The sequence below is a fragment of the Trichomycterus rosablanca genome, chromosome 18, assembly GCF_030014385.1.
Source record: "Trichomycterus rosablanca isolate fTriRos1 chromosome 18, fTriRos1.hap1, whole genome shotgun sequence".
Classification (NCBI taxonomy): domain Eukaryota; kingdom Metazoa; phylum Chordata; class Actinopteri; order Siluriformes; family Trichomycteridae; genus Trichomycterus; species Trichomycterus rosablanca.
Genome location: NC_086005.1, coordinates 7882575 through 7897696, shown reverse-complemented (window position 1 = coordinate 7897696; position 15122 = coordinate 7882575). Strand labels below are relative to the sequence as shown.

General features: G+C 38.6%; 1 protein-coding gene across 1 annotated transcript in view; it reads right to left on the bottom strand.

Moving 5' to 3' along the window:
- Window positions 1-14361, bottom strand: part of auh (AU RNA binding protein/enoyl-CoA hydratase) — a 48435-nt gene extending 34074 nt beyond the window's left edge. The window contains exons 1-5 of the mRNA XM_063013965.1: window positions 14143-14361; window positions 8857-8924; window positions 8665-8752; window positions 8456-8542; window positions 1298-1390 (exon numbers count right to left, since the gene is read on the bottom strand). Coding sequence (XP_062870035.1) covers window positions 1298-1390; window positions 8456-8542; window positions 8665-8752; window positions 8857-8924; window positions 14143-14341 — 535 coding nt within the window. The 5' untranslated portion in view covers window positions 14342-14361. The remainder of the gene's footprint in view (window positions 1-1297; window positions 1391-8455; window positions 8543-8664; window positions 8753-8856; window positions 8925-14142) is intronic.
- Between the last annotated feature and the right edge of the window lie 761 nt (window positions 14362-15122).

Sequence of the window (15122 nt, the reverse complement as noted above, 5' to 3'; positions counted from 1 at the left end):
TAAAGAGTGTCTGATAAAAGAAAATTCTCTTAAACTACCACCTTACTGTGGCATTTTTGCCTCCTTGTAACAACAGTGACATTCTAAAATCACTTGGCTACTAATTTACCATGTGCTTTAAAGTGCATGAGTGACTAGTGTGAAAGCATATGGTGCGTCACTTCTGCTAAGTGAGAAATGAGCTAACGCAACATGCACACATTTCCAAGCCCAAACTTGGGTGTGTTAGATGAGAAAGCAAGACATCTGCTCACTGTCAGTGCAATATGTGGGTGTTAACATGCAAACACATACACACACTGCTAATTCACACAGTGGGTAAAACAAATAGACTAAAAGAAGTGTAATTTTATGTGTAATTTGGAAAGTAATTTTATATGTGTTTGCTGTTTCTTGTTAAATGTGATTATAACAATGATACAATTTAGACAGATAAGCAGTTTTACATACATTGCATCTTTTTTGTGAAATATCTATACAAGGCTCATGACATTTATGGCATTTAGCAGACGCTTTTTATTCTCTTAAGCTTAAGAGTTAAGGGCCTCTGACATAAATTAAAAGGGGACTTTCACTGGGCTGCAACTACACAGCCCACTGTAGACATGAATAAGTCTTGGATGCTCAACAACCTGTCAGTGGTTCATGGCTTGACCATTATTGATGGGTACTCACCACAGATGACTGTGAGAATCCATTGTTTTTTCGGAGATACTTCAGCCATCATCTGGCCATAACAATTTTGCTCTTATGAAAAGTACTTAGGTCTTTATGGTGCCCATATTGCTGCATTTAACACATGAACTATGATTATCTACTATCAGCAAATAAGTGTTACGAAAAAGCCATTGCTTCATACATTTCTGGGGTGGTCCCAATGTTTTGGCTCATGTATGTATGCCACAAGGCCAAAAGTATCTGAGCATTTAACATAAAAAAATTTTTATTATTACGGAGTGCCCCATTTGCTACAGATATAACCCCCACTCTTCTGAGAGAAAGTTCCAGTAGCTTTGGGTCTGGGCACACAAAAAGGCCTGACTCACAGTACAAAGCTCTGTGGAGATCATTCCAGTTCTTTTAAACAACACAGAGCAAACCATTTTCTTATGAAGATCAGTTTCTGCACAAAGTTAATGCCAAGCCTGAATAGAAAAAAAAAGCTTTTACATACTGGGGCGCCCATAACTTTTTAAAGCATCTCTGAAGAGAACAAAAACTGTGTGCTTTATATCAATCTAGTCAGAGCTTGGAATTGCCCTTGGTCGTTGTATGTATCAGTGTAACAGTGCATTACCTGCTATTCTGATGTCACAGGCCAGTGCCATTTCAAGTCCTCCACCTAGTGCTGCTCCATCAATGGCTGCAATAGTTGGCATGGGTAGATTGCCTAAATCCAGAAGAATGAAAGTGAATAAATATTTACACATAATTACCATTTAACATACACAATATATAGCAGTTGTGGCTTTATATAAGTGATACTACACTGATATAAATTACTCTACAGAATTTAACTTAACCAATTAAGTGTGTTTTTAAATTGTCCGTTGTCCCTTATGTTAGATGGTTAAAAGGGTTTTTCCAAATGATTACTATGATGTTCTAGGACTAGACTCCTGCTAAGTGGTTGTTGTGGCATTCTAGGTAGTTGCTAGGTGTTGCTAACTAAATGCTGTGTCTCCCCAGGCAGTTGCAGAAGTGTTGCTAAGTGGTTAATAAAGTATTCCAAATTGTTGCTATTGTGTTACTAGGGTATCACAAGGTAATGGAATAAGGCTTGAAAGTTCCTAGACACTCTGATCAACCTTAAAATTTGATATAAATGGAAAAAGTGTTTTAGTTACATTTTGTAGAAGTAAAAACTTCTAAAAGTGCCAGAAATCATGACAGACAGTTTTTGGTTTTGTTAAAAATAATTATTTCTTGTTTAGGATTTTTTTCCCACAGAATAAATCTACTTCAATTAAAGGTTGGACTTTTGTTTATCCTTTTGGACTTTTTGTTTATTGCTTATCCAGTTAGGGTCTCAGGGGGGTGCTGGAGCCTATCCCAGCTTTTCAATGGGCGCAAGGCACACAGTAACACCCTGGACGGGGCGGAAGTCCATCGCAGGGCAGACACACATACACACACCCATTCACCTATATGGCAATTCAGTGTCTCCAATTAACCTGACTGCATGATTTTGGACTGTGGGAGGAAATCGGAGCTCCCGGAGGAAACCCACGCAGACACGGGGAGAACATGCAAACTCCACACAGAAAGGACCCGGACCGTCCCACATCAGGATCGAACCCAGGACCTTCTTGCTGTTAGGCGACAGTGCTACCCACTGAGCCACCATGCCACCCATCAAGGTAATTCACCAAATAGTAAAATTCTTATAGCCATTTTGTCCAGTGATGCCAATATTTGTAAAGAGGACTGTATACCCAGCCAGCTTGCTTACACATTAATAAAGACAGCACACGTCAATTCCTCTAATTGCTTTAAAGTGGATAAAGCAAATTTTAGGCCAAGCCAATCCATGCAGCTTGTTTTAAGTTCCTAAATCTGAAAACAGCATTGATTGAATAGGTATTCCATTCAGATAACAGCTGCAAAATTATAAAGACACACACAGATTAATGATTTCCATTAAGGGGCGTGAACACAACTTTGAACAGTAACGCAGTGCAATCAAGAGGCACATATCAGTTAAAGGTAATTTTAGAATTTGGCTTTGCTAATTAGGTCTTGCCTTCTTTTAAATGTTGTATCTTGTCTATGTTGCTGTAAATGCAGTAAAAATGAGCAGGTGGTTTTATTTGACTTTCATTATGATTAGTTTCCCAGAAGTTATTAGCTTCTAACAATTCCTCCATCAGGTCACTACATTTGTACTTTTTAAAGGTTGAAAACACTACCTAATGCCATACAAGGTTCAGCACACAGAACACAAACTGGTGTGTTATACATTGTGTCAGCAAATCTGTAACCTCAACACAGGTAAATGAATCTAATGCAACACCGGCTGGATGACGAGTTTATTTCAGGTGAGTTCAGGCAAGACTGAGTCAGGTCAGGTTTCGTAAGGCTTTTGTGAAGCTTTAGAGCTGAAGTTCATCTGAGACTTTGGCTTTCTAATTAAAGACATTCTCAGTGCTCAGTTTCATTGCTTCCTGACATTGGTCACTGGATATTAACCAGTCTACCAGATTCATGAGAACAAAATAACATACAATATAAAGAGTAACCTTCAAATATGTCAAATTATTGACTGCTAATACAGTCATTGTAAGAAATACTACACGTTACTAAGACATGATAGCTACATTCACTCAGCAGAATGTTAAGTGAGGCACAACTAAACATTAATCACTTGACTAAACATATATGAATAGTCATGATTATATTTTAAATAGTTTAGTATAGAATACTATATAATTTTCTATATTTTTGCTTATGTTTATAGTTGTGTGCCTTTATGAAACATGTATATGCTGTTGTGTCCCACAGTTCATTCCAAAATCCCCATATGCAATTTTAACTTGCTCTATTAATATAATTATTGATGTAGGTAATAATATCTGTAATGAATCTACTGCTTTTGTTAATTTTTAATACCGACATGAAATCCCATATCAACTGACATTGATATGGACATTTGTAGAGTACACAAGCTGACTCTTTGCAAGCAGATAATGAAAACATTACACATGTATTGTTGAAATGCTTCAAGATAGTTTGTGTTCGGTGTTTAGGTGGATAAGCTGTGTAATGTTCTAACATCACACCTGTTCACATCATATAACATTTCAGTAAAACAAGCCAAATCTGATCCAACATCCAACATCTGATCCAATCGCATTACTGATATTCTGTCTCAAATCAGTAAATGCTGAGAATGATATCCTATCCATAGACGCTCAGTTGGTGCAGCGGTAAATGAAGCTATAAAAGGCTCATAAAAAGAGTGCCTGTATTTAAAACTGACATTCTTAACTTCTGGTCACACTGTAAAAAAGCAAAATAACTAAAAGAAGTATGATCACAAAACTTAATAGTAAAAAGTATTTACTCGTCTGCCTTCACACGCATATGCACTTGAGTGACATCCCATTCTGAATCCATAGGGTTTAATATGATGTCAACCCACCCTTTAGTAGCTATAACAGCTTCAACTCTTCTGGGAAGGCTTTACACAAGGTTTAGGAGTGTGTTTATGGGAATTTTTGACCATCCTTCCAGTTCTTGTTGTTGTTGTGTTTTATCGCCACTGTTCTCCTTTTGGTAGGTGTCCGTGTGTAAGTCTTGAGTGTCCTATTCTGCATCGTGTGAAAGATACTTGGTCCCCCCTCTTCTGGATATAGTTCATCTTGTATGGTTGTACGCTTTGTTGAATTTCCCTGAGTTTGTTATTTTCTTGTACGTCCCAGTTCTCCTGCAATTTTTCTTGTACATAACTCTTTATGAGGGGTCTTAAGTCTGTTGGTGGGATGTACATTGGTGTGACTGGTTCTTCTGCTGCTCTTTTGGCTATGGTATCTGCTTCCTCATTTCCCCTAATACCCTTGTGGCCTGGTATCCAACAAAACCTCAGAATTTTGTTTGATTCTTCCAGTGTTTTCAGTTCATGCAGTATTTCTTCAATGTTTGTTTGTTTGTTTGTTTGTTTATTGTTTAACGCCATGTTTACACATTGGTTATTCTCATGGCAGGATAGGTACCTAAAAGTTGTACAGTTTATTTATTAATGTTCTTTGCCTACTGTCCTTTCTGTGTTGAGTTCTAGATGTGTACTATCAGTCCTGTATTTTTTAGAAAATTGATCAGTGTTTCTGTTTTGGTTTTGTTAAAAATTTCTGTCATTGTATTTGGCATTGCAAGCCTTTGTCGTTCCCGGTTATATTTAGTACACTTTGTCAGTACATGTTCGATGGTTATTTGTGTATTGCATTGTTCACATATTGGTGGTCGTTCTCCTTTCACCAGGTGTCTATGTGTCAGTCAAGTGTGCCCAATGCGACATCTTATATATGTCGTTTGTTCTAATCTCTTCCCAGACGGTAGCTGTGGTCGTGTTTGTATGTTAGGGTGGATATTGTAAAGTTTGTTCTGCTTTTGCTTTTCCCACTCTTTTTGCCACATATTTTTAATATAGGTAGTGGTTGTTTGTTTTATATCTGATGGTGGTAGTTTGCAGTTTACGGCTTTTCCTCCTGTTGTTTCTTTTGCCAAACGATCTGCTTTTTCATTTCCCTCAATGCCGCAATGTCCTGGGATCCAGCACAGTCTGATGTCGTACTTCTGGTTGTGAAGTTCTTTTAGTTTTTTTTGTATTTCGTTCAGGATTGGATGATGGAGTGACAATGTTTCCATTTCTTGGAGACAGGACTGAGAGTCTGTGCAGATTAGTGTTTTTTGTAGATTTGATCGTTCAATGTATGTTATTGCCATGTGTAGAGCGTGTGCTTCTGCTGTATAGCTTGAACTGTTTAATGGGAGTGTTTTCTTTTCTTTATGTTGTGTGGTTACTATTGCTGATGATACTAGGTTTTCTGTTTTAGAGCCGTCTGTGTGTGGGTGTGAAATTTTTCTCTGATGTCAAGAAATTTCTTTAGATAGTCGTTCGGATGTGTGTTTATTTTCCGAAGTTTGGACATGTCCATTATTATATTTGGTTTTTTGAGTTTCCACGGGGGAGGGGTATTTGAGTGTGGTAGGATTATGCTGTTTGGTTCTATTTTTAGTTCATTGAGATGGTGTTTGATTCTTTGACTGAAGGGTTGTATGTTGTTTGGTCTGGCATTGTATAGAAGAGTGTATGAGGGGGAGAAAGTGGCCTCATATGCAGGGTTGAGTGGGTTTCCGCAGAGTTTGATGGCATATTGAAGAGTAAGTTTCAACCGTCTGTATTCTAGGGCGGGCTCCTGGGCCTCCACATACACGCTTTGTACTGGGGATGTGCGAAAAGCACCCAGGGCCAGTCTATTTCTTCAATGATGGGGTGGTCAATATTTAGTGATTTGATGGCTTGAATACAGGACTTTGAATCTGTGCATATGATAGCCTTCTGGTGACTTGATCTCTGGAAATACCTTATAGCCATTAGAATTGCTTGTGCTTCGGCAGTAAAAATGGAGCTGTGTGGGGGGATATTTATGCATTGTTTTTTGGTCTTGGAGTAAAAGGCTGCTCCGGTGTGAGTAGGTGTCTTTGACCCATCTGTGTAAATAAACAAGTAGCCCGTTTGTCTTTCTTCAAATTCCTTGAATATACTTTGTGCTATTTCAGGGCTCGTAGTTTGCTTGGGGAAATTTGTGAAGGTTTCTGAGATGCAAGGACTTCCAAGGTCCCATGGGGGAAAGGTTTTTCTTTGTGTATCATTTAGCATTGCTCTTTTCTGAAAGTTTTCTAGATCCCACCGTAGTCTTTCTCCCCCAGGTCTGATCTGGCTTGGTTTCAAATCGTAAGCTGCAGAGAGGTTTCTCTTGAAGACTGTATTGAAGGCTGGGTTGCTTGTGTTCTCTCTTAGTTTGAGTATGTACCAGAGTGCTTGGCACTTCCATCTCCAGTGCAGTGGGAGTTCGCCTGCTTTAATATATAGACTTTGCACTGGGGAGGTCCAGAATGCTCCCAGTGCCACTCTCAGTCCTTGATGACATGTGTCTAGAGTTCGTAAGTAGGACTTTCTGGCTGCTCCATACACTATGCTTCCATAGTCTAATCTAGAGAGGACAAGGGTCTTATGCAGGTTCAGGAGTAGGTCTCGATTTGCTTCCCACTTTGTGTTTGCGAGTAGTTTGAGAATGTTCAGAGGTTTCTGGCACCTTTGTTTTAGGTAGCTGATTTGAGATCTAAAAGTTAGTTTCTGGTCCAGTAAGATTCCAAAGAACTTGGCCTCTTTTCAGGTTCTGGATGCATGTTTCTGATTTTACAGAAGTGGGTAAAAGTGGTCTTTTCCTTTGATATTTTGAAGCCATTTTGTATTGCCCACAACTGTATACTATTTATGGCTAATTGCAGTTTTCTTGTTACGGTTGCCATATTGTTACGGTATGCCCTTATAGCATATACAGAGATCGTCCACATATAGACATGCCATTACATCCAGGTCGATTGCCTTGATGATACTGTTTATTTTAATATAAAAAAGGGTAACCGATAAAATACTTCCTTGTGGGACACCCATTTCTTGCATATGTATATCTGAGTATGTCCCGTTGACCTTTACTCTAAAAGGTCTGTCCTTTAAAAAGTTTGAAATAAAAGCAGGGAGGAGACCTCTAAAGCCCATATCCCATAAGTCCTGTACAATACCGTGCCTCCAGGTTGTATCGTAGGCTTTTTCGAAATCGAAGAAAACTGCAACTGTGTGTTGTTTATTTAGGAAAACTTCCCTTATGTAGGCCTCCATTTGCACTAGGTGGTCCAGGGTGCTTCTTCCCTTTCTGAAGCCGCTTTGTTGGTCATATAACAGTTTCCTTTTCTCCAGTGTCCACACTAATCAGCGGTTTACTAGTCTCTCCATTGTTTTGCATATACAACTGGTTAATGCAATCGGTCGGTAGTTGTTTGACCATCCTTCCAGAAGCGCATTTGTGAGGTCAGACACTGATGTTGGACGAGAAGGCCTGGCTCACAGTCTCCGCTCTATACCACGCTGGAATTCACTGCACTCCGGAGAGCGACCCATTCTTTCACAAATGTTTGTAGAAGCAGTCTGCATGCCTAGGTGCTTGGCTTTACACACATGTGGCCATGGAAATGATTGGAACACCTGAATTCAATTATTTGGATGGGTGAGTGAATACCAACAGTTAGATGTTTGATTCTCCACATGTTTCAGCTTAGTTCATCTGTATTGATAATTCACAACACAAAATTTCACTTGGTTTGTAAACTTGCTCTAAAGTTCCAAACACTTGGATGTGTAAAAGAGTAACTATCTAATAACACACTCTTTTGTGCACATCTTCCTGAACAATTCAATGGGACATGTTTGCTGTTGTTGCATCTAAATGTAAATGCTGACATTATTATTCATCAGTATTATTATTTCATTATTATTTTCAAGAATCACTCAAATGTACTAGATTTTAGAAATAGTTTGATTTATTAGTTTATTGTATCAAAAGTTAAGTCAATGCCAAAGCTTTTTGTTTGGTAAAGTATCCATTTGAACCTAAAAGCATTACTAATGGGAACAAAATGTGCCCACAAAAAAGCTGATAAGCAGCAGATTTATGTACAATTCAATTTGATAGAAAATAAAGTGTTTGGCTAAAACCAACAAACCTAATGTAACTCATTTTGTCTTTTAGATTTAACTGACAAATTTAAGGTAAATTTAAACCTTGGTTGGAATCAGAATTGGCCATTTATGATTGGTGCACTTTAAATACACAGTTGTGAGAAATGTGAACTGAGTAATCCTTTAGTAAATGTAGTATTAAGCTTGATTACATACCTAGTTCAGTAATAAGTGCTCGTGCTTTAGAGACAAAAGGTGCCACTTCACTCTGATGCATTTTGGCTCTCTCTTTCAGATCGGCACCTAATTATCAAAACAGGTGAATCCATGGCAAATAGTACATCTACATCATCATCATCATCATCATCATCACCATCATCATCTACTAAAGCAACAGTGTTATAATAAGGACATAAGAAAAATACCTGCACAGAAGATTCCGGGCACCATGCTGCACAAGATGACAGAACGCACCTTGTTGTTCTTTTTCACTGATTCAATGGCATGAGACATCTAACAAACACCACAACAACGCAGAGGAACTCACAGTTTAGTCTCAGTGATGAAGTAAAACAACAGATGATGCTGAACTGAAGTGAAATGCATGTTACACTTACCTCTTTAACAAGACTTTTACTGATTGCGTTTTTCGCTTTAGGCCGGTTGAGACCAAAGATCACGATTCCTAAAAATAAAACTTCATCTTAATCAGCAGTCTGATAAAGACAGCAGGATTTTTTTAGACATCATAGTAAATATATACAACATCAATAGTGTCACTGCTATGTTGAAATACTACTAATAATCTAGATTTTCCCCAAAAATACATTTGGAACGTGTTTTAATCCAAAATGGAATATAACTAATATTTTATATTCCACAAGGGTCATCAAGAGGGCACTCAACATCAATTGCAGTACACATTCCCAACCCTGATAGATCACTGACAAGTTCTATAAAATACAGTCAAGTCTTCACACAAACACATAATAGATTTATTTTATAAACATTATACTTTACAGTAATTCACTCTTACTGACCACTTCATTCTGATCAGTGTCACAGTGAGTCCAGAATCACATAATCAGTGGATGCATTGCACAAATAGACACTGATTATAAAGTAAGTTCATTTCATGGCATCACACACACACACATTTACTCACTTATTCATACCTGGAGGAATTTAGAGAGGACAATCAAATTTTGTCTCTAAAGCAAGGGCACTTATTACTAAACTAGGTCTGTAATCAAGCTTAATGCTACATTTGCTAAAGGATTACAAATATCTTACAACTATGTATTCAAAGTGCATCTATCATAAATTGCCAATTTCGATTCCAACCAAAGTTTGATGAATTTGATGAATTGCAGGAATGCACACTGATTATAAAGTAAGTTTATAGCATCACAATCACACTTTCACTCACTTATTCATACCTGGGGGCAATTTAGAGGGGGCAATCTAAATCTTCTGGCATGTTAAAGAAAACCCATACAGTGAGAAACTCCTCACAGATGGTGATCAGACATTAGGATCAAACTCAGATGGCCAGGTTGCTGTGGCAGCTGTGACACCAAGATGCCCAAGTTAAACAACAAAAAAATGGAAAAAGAAATCTGCTAATTTGTTAAAAGTGTTTCATTATAAGCCATGTGATGTTCATCAAGTCTCTTAGAATTATTTCTGGAAAGCCAGTGCACTTAAGACCAAAATCACTCATAGCTCTACAGACCTGAGAGTGACGTTATCATACCTCTCACGCTTACTCTCATCAGGAAACAGCACTGACATTCACCGCGTAAATGCACTTTCATTCATGTTTTTATGACACCTGCATGATGTAACTAAGCAACTGCACGGTTCTAGTGCTGACGTTCTTCTGTTAAAGAAGATTTATCAGCTCAAGTTTAATGTCATGGACATTTTTGTATCTCCAATTCACCTCACTTGCACGTCTATGTCTTGAGGTCATCAAGTTGGTTCTATATTTACATTTTAGTTGACGTTTTTATCCAAAGCGACTTACACTTGTTACTGAACACAAAGTTAACAAAACAGCTTGGCAGTAGATGGGCTTGAACCACCACCCTTCTGTTTCCTAGGCCAGTACCTTAGTCGCTGAGCTACCACCGCCCTATATTACTCCAACACTCATCTCACAAACTGGAAATACTTCAAAGCAAAGGTTCATCCTTTTGAGGTCATGGAGGTCACTGAGGTCAGCAGTAAGCACGTAAACATGTAAATCATGTTGAACCTGCAGCTGTACCAGACACCCTTATTTGCCACTTCACAACATTTCCCTGAACTTAGTATAGGGTAAATTATGGCCAGTTTACATTATTTTCTTAGAAATGCACCTGCTTGACCTTATTTCCATAAAGTTTAACTGACTGGAACTTTTGTAGGGCAAATTTAACTTTGTTCTTGTGAACTTGGGTGGGGACACCTTTTACTCAAACACTCTTCCAAAAGTTACCTAATGCTAGCTGTTTTGAAACTCAAAACCCTCATACACTATATGGCCATATGTATTTGGACACTTAACCGTGAGCTTGTTGGACATTCTGTCTTGATTTTCCAGTTCAGTTCCAACTCTTTGCAAGCCACTGGAGTTCATTAAACCAAGCTTAGACTCACGGACTTTGCTTTGTGCAGAAGGGCACAATCCTGCTGGAACTGGGCAAGACCTTTTTAAAACTGTTGCTGCAAACTGGGAAACATATTATTTCCTTAATATAATTGATTTATTACTGTTAGCAAAAGCTGTGACTGAAACCCATGAATTCAAAGATTAGACGATTTGCCCCAATACTTTAGTCCATACAGTGTAGTCCATATAATCTTATCTACATTTCACCTTTGAAGGCCTGGACTTAAGACTGATATCATGTCCCAAGGTCAACTGGAAACTAATTTAATGCTCTGTCTTCACAAAACTCTTTAAACAGTGTGGTTTTGTGCAGTTATATAACTATTCCAAGCATGCAAAAGCCTGGATTAGATTTTACTATCAGGTTTGAGAGTAACAACTAGTTTAGTGGCTCTATTACTCTGACACCCATCTCACAAACAGCAGAAAGTACAGGATCAGATTTTTCGGGGTCTAGGGTTAGAAGTGTCCGTGTGCAAATTCTGTCGCTGCTTGCTGCCGTGTTGTGCCAGCCATACCAATTTGCTTCTGCAGGACATTTCTAGTTTTCTCTAGGGAAAGCCTCTGCCTGACCAGTAAAAGTCAGACACATGCATTTCCAGTGTCATCAATTTGCATTAAACTTATTTACAATTTCGTGGAACTTTGGCAGCACAGATTGTTTCCTTAAACATGTGTGTCCCTATGTAAATGTAAGAGAACAAACAATAAACCTACAATTAGACACAAGCTTCGTCTACTGGTATGGGCACTGATAACCCTTTACTTAAAGTCTGCCAGTTTCTGCAAGTTACAGGATCTGAATATTGAGGAATGGTTAAGAAAATACACAATTTGGACAGTAATTTAGTGCAGTGTATTAATAAATGAGTAAAAATGGTGGGTCTTCAAATGTACCTTAGGTTTTCTCCAAATGTATATTTAAAAAATACAACTGTTATACATTTCCAATTTTGGGCCAAATTAGACATTAAATTAGGTTATGTTTAGCTTTACGTCATGACTAGCTAAAACTACATTATATAGTAAATAAAGGTGATTTCTGTAGGGTTTCTTACACTGTATTATCAAAAACACACTCCATTTCCTACAAAGTGTAATGTTGGTGTTGGTGTATAGCCCTGTAAATCTGAAAAGGCAATACAGTCTCTATTTTATGCCCAACTGAAGGAAGGGGGGTTGGGTGTAGGGCTCGCAACCCATCCATCGCAAAACCCACAACCGTTATAGAGACAGTGAGAAGAAGCAATTCTAGAAGTAATTCTAGTCATTCATACAGAATTTTGGATTCAAGTCATATGATGATGTCAGAGTAAACCAACAATGCTTTCCGGTGCCCAAAGTTGAAATCGAGCTTTTCAGCCAAGAATGTCACAAAGATTGAAATGTGGAATGTGTGGACCCTCTACATGACCCTCTAAGTAAAAGTAAAAACTCGCCCAACTCCTACGAGTATTCATCAATCACTGGATGGATGGCCGCAAAATCTTATGGACATAGAGTGGCCAAATTAGCAACAATGGAAAAGAAAATTACTCTGTACTTAGTTAGAGAGGCATGAATTTGCCGTTGGTCTGATCCTTGGCAAACAAGCAGCCAAAGCCCTTATTTGTTGGAATTCTGTTAGTAAGTGGATCACAGCGTATTTCAACCATGGTCACGCCAAAGTTCAAACCATCATTTAAGTATATGAAATGAGAAATAGTGCAGAGGACGCAGCAAAAGACTCCAAAAAAAACCAATGCCAACAGATAAATCAATCCAAAATCAATCATGAAAGCTAATCTGGAAGAGGATGAACGCAAAGCTGAAAAGGGACCAGGCCAAGGATGTTTAAGAAATAAAAGAAAGAAGTCAAAGATATGAAGAGTTGGATAGGCTGGTAAGAGTAGCTTCAGCAAAGTGGGAGAAGAGGGGCAGGAAGAAGTCGACTGACAGAATACCAAGACCCTGTACAGCAGTGTAAATGAGCGGTCTGTACTACTGGCATTGCTCCTTGTTCCAGTCAAGGACAAAGATGAGAAACTCTTTAATGCACAAGAGCGAAACAGGAGAACACTTCTATGAAACTCTAAACCAACGGGTGACCTTTTAGAAAGTCAAAATCAAGATCCATGGTCAAGATCCATGGTCAAGTCAGCTGGTTTGGATGAAATTCCAGCAAAGGTCATGAAAAATGGTGACCTTGCAAAATTGAAAAAACTTACAGCATTGTCAACAAATGTTGGCAAAACAGGACAAGCTCAGTAGATTGGTAAAGAGATGCCAAAGTCAAGCTTTAAAACAACGGCAACACATCTAAGTGCACCAATTAGAAAGTGATCACCATTCCTTTCAATCCCTGACAAGGTCCTTTGTATGGGTATTACTCCTAATTCCACAAAAAGTGAAAACTGTACCACACTGCGCAGCCCTAAGGCTGGTTAATTGAGACACTGACCTAGTGTAGGGCACTGTAAGAATTTACGATTGTCCTAATGCTACATAATTCATCACATGGTGAATATAGTCATATATTGGACACTGGGTCCGGGGTCTGATATGCATGGCTTGAAAGCTTATTTAAAAACTGGTATGTCCTTAATTGAACCCTACCCTACTCCCCTCCCCAGTGCTGGCTCTTTGGGATACTAACCTAGTGTAGTGCATTGTGGTTAATGTGATAACGTGGGCTTGGCTTGGCAATGGTACTTATAGAAAGGTAACCTGCAGTAAAAAGTGCAATGTTTTTTTTATTTATTGATTAGGATTTTAACGTCATGACAGGACAGGTAGTTACTCGTAGTTACAAGTTAGTTAAAATATTCAGCAGTTCATGCTTTATTGTCAAACAGTCATGGACAATTTTGTATCTCCAATTTACCTCCAACTGGCATGTCTTTGGACTGTGGGAGGAAACCGGAGCTTCTGGAGGAAACCAACACAGACATGAGGAGAACATGCAAACTGGGATCGAACCCATGACCTCCTTGCTGTGAGGCGACAGGGCTACCCACCGAGCCACCCAAAAAGTGCAATGTAGTGCTGATGACGTCGCTGCGGACACGCACTTGTTTTGTTTATACTGAGGGCTTTAAGCTTGTTATAAGTGTGTGTGCAGTTCGTCTAGTTTTATGTTTGTTTTTATTTGCTTGTACCGACATGCATTAGTATTTACATAAACACTGGTGTGCATTTTAAATGAATGTATTATTTATTACAGTATTGAGGATCAGCAGTGAATCAGTTGGGAGTCGGTTCACTCTACCTGATTCCTCTCCGTCCAAATACCTGACGCTCAGGTCATCAGCGTCCGAGCTAAACTGCCGCATAGCGCCGCCATTCCCCACGCGGCCGGCACCTCCAACACCGAGGCGAAGCAAAACGTCTCGAAATCTGCAAACATGTTCGAAATTCGTCGAAGTTTGCGGTCTAAATGCAACTCTGCGTCCGACCAGTAGCGCCATACCTCTCTGCTGCAGCTAGTCTGACTTTCAACTCTGAACTCTGAGTGACGTCATTCGCTAGTCACGTGACCCGGGTTCCTACGGCAAAGTGGGTTTCCCAGTCTGCTCAGCCAAAAAACGGGAACGATTTCAAATCATTCCTTATTGGATCAGTAGGGCACTATGTAGTGTGTAAAAGACATTCATTTATATCTGATATAGTGCACTACAGATGGAGTAAAGCACCATTTGAGATTCTGTCAATTTGTCAACTGTGTTATAATCAAGTTTTTCTTTTCTAAACTTTTTCTGTTTAAATTCATAAAAATAAATGTTAAAAAGCGTTATTGTTCATAGCGTCTACATAATTACACTAAGACATACTTAAATTTTTGCAATATTGTGGTTTAATTTCAGTCCATTTATCCTTGCAAACCATTTCTGATTCTCCAAGAGTACAATGGTATCAGTGTTAAAATCTTCCATGATTCAGGTCATAGATTGGCCAGGTAATTCAAGCAAGACTATTTATGTTTGTATTGTAAATTGTCTATTTTCTGTCCAGATAATAAAAAAAAGAATAATCTGGGGTTGTTGTGAAATTTATTTCACTGACAAACTGACATTTTTCCATATTTGCACTGACCAAATGCATTGTGTTTTGTAAATATAAACGCATGTCAATTTGATGCTTGCAAAAGTGGAATTTTGCCAATTTTTGCTTGATACAAGACTTCAGCTACTCAAAGTCTGTGATCACTATAGTCTGATTTTCCTCTTCATTATGCAACAAACATTTTCA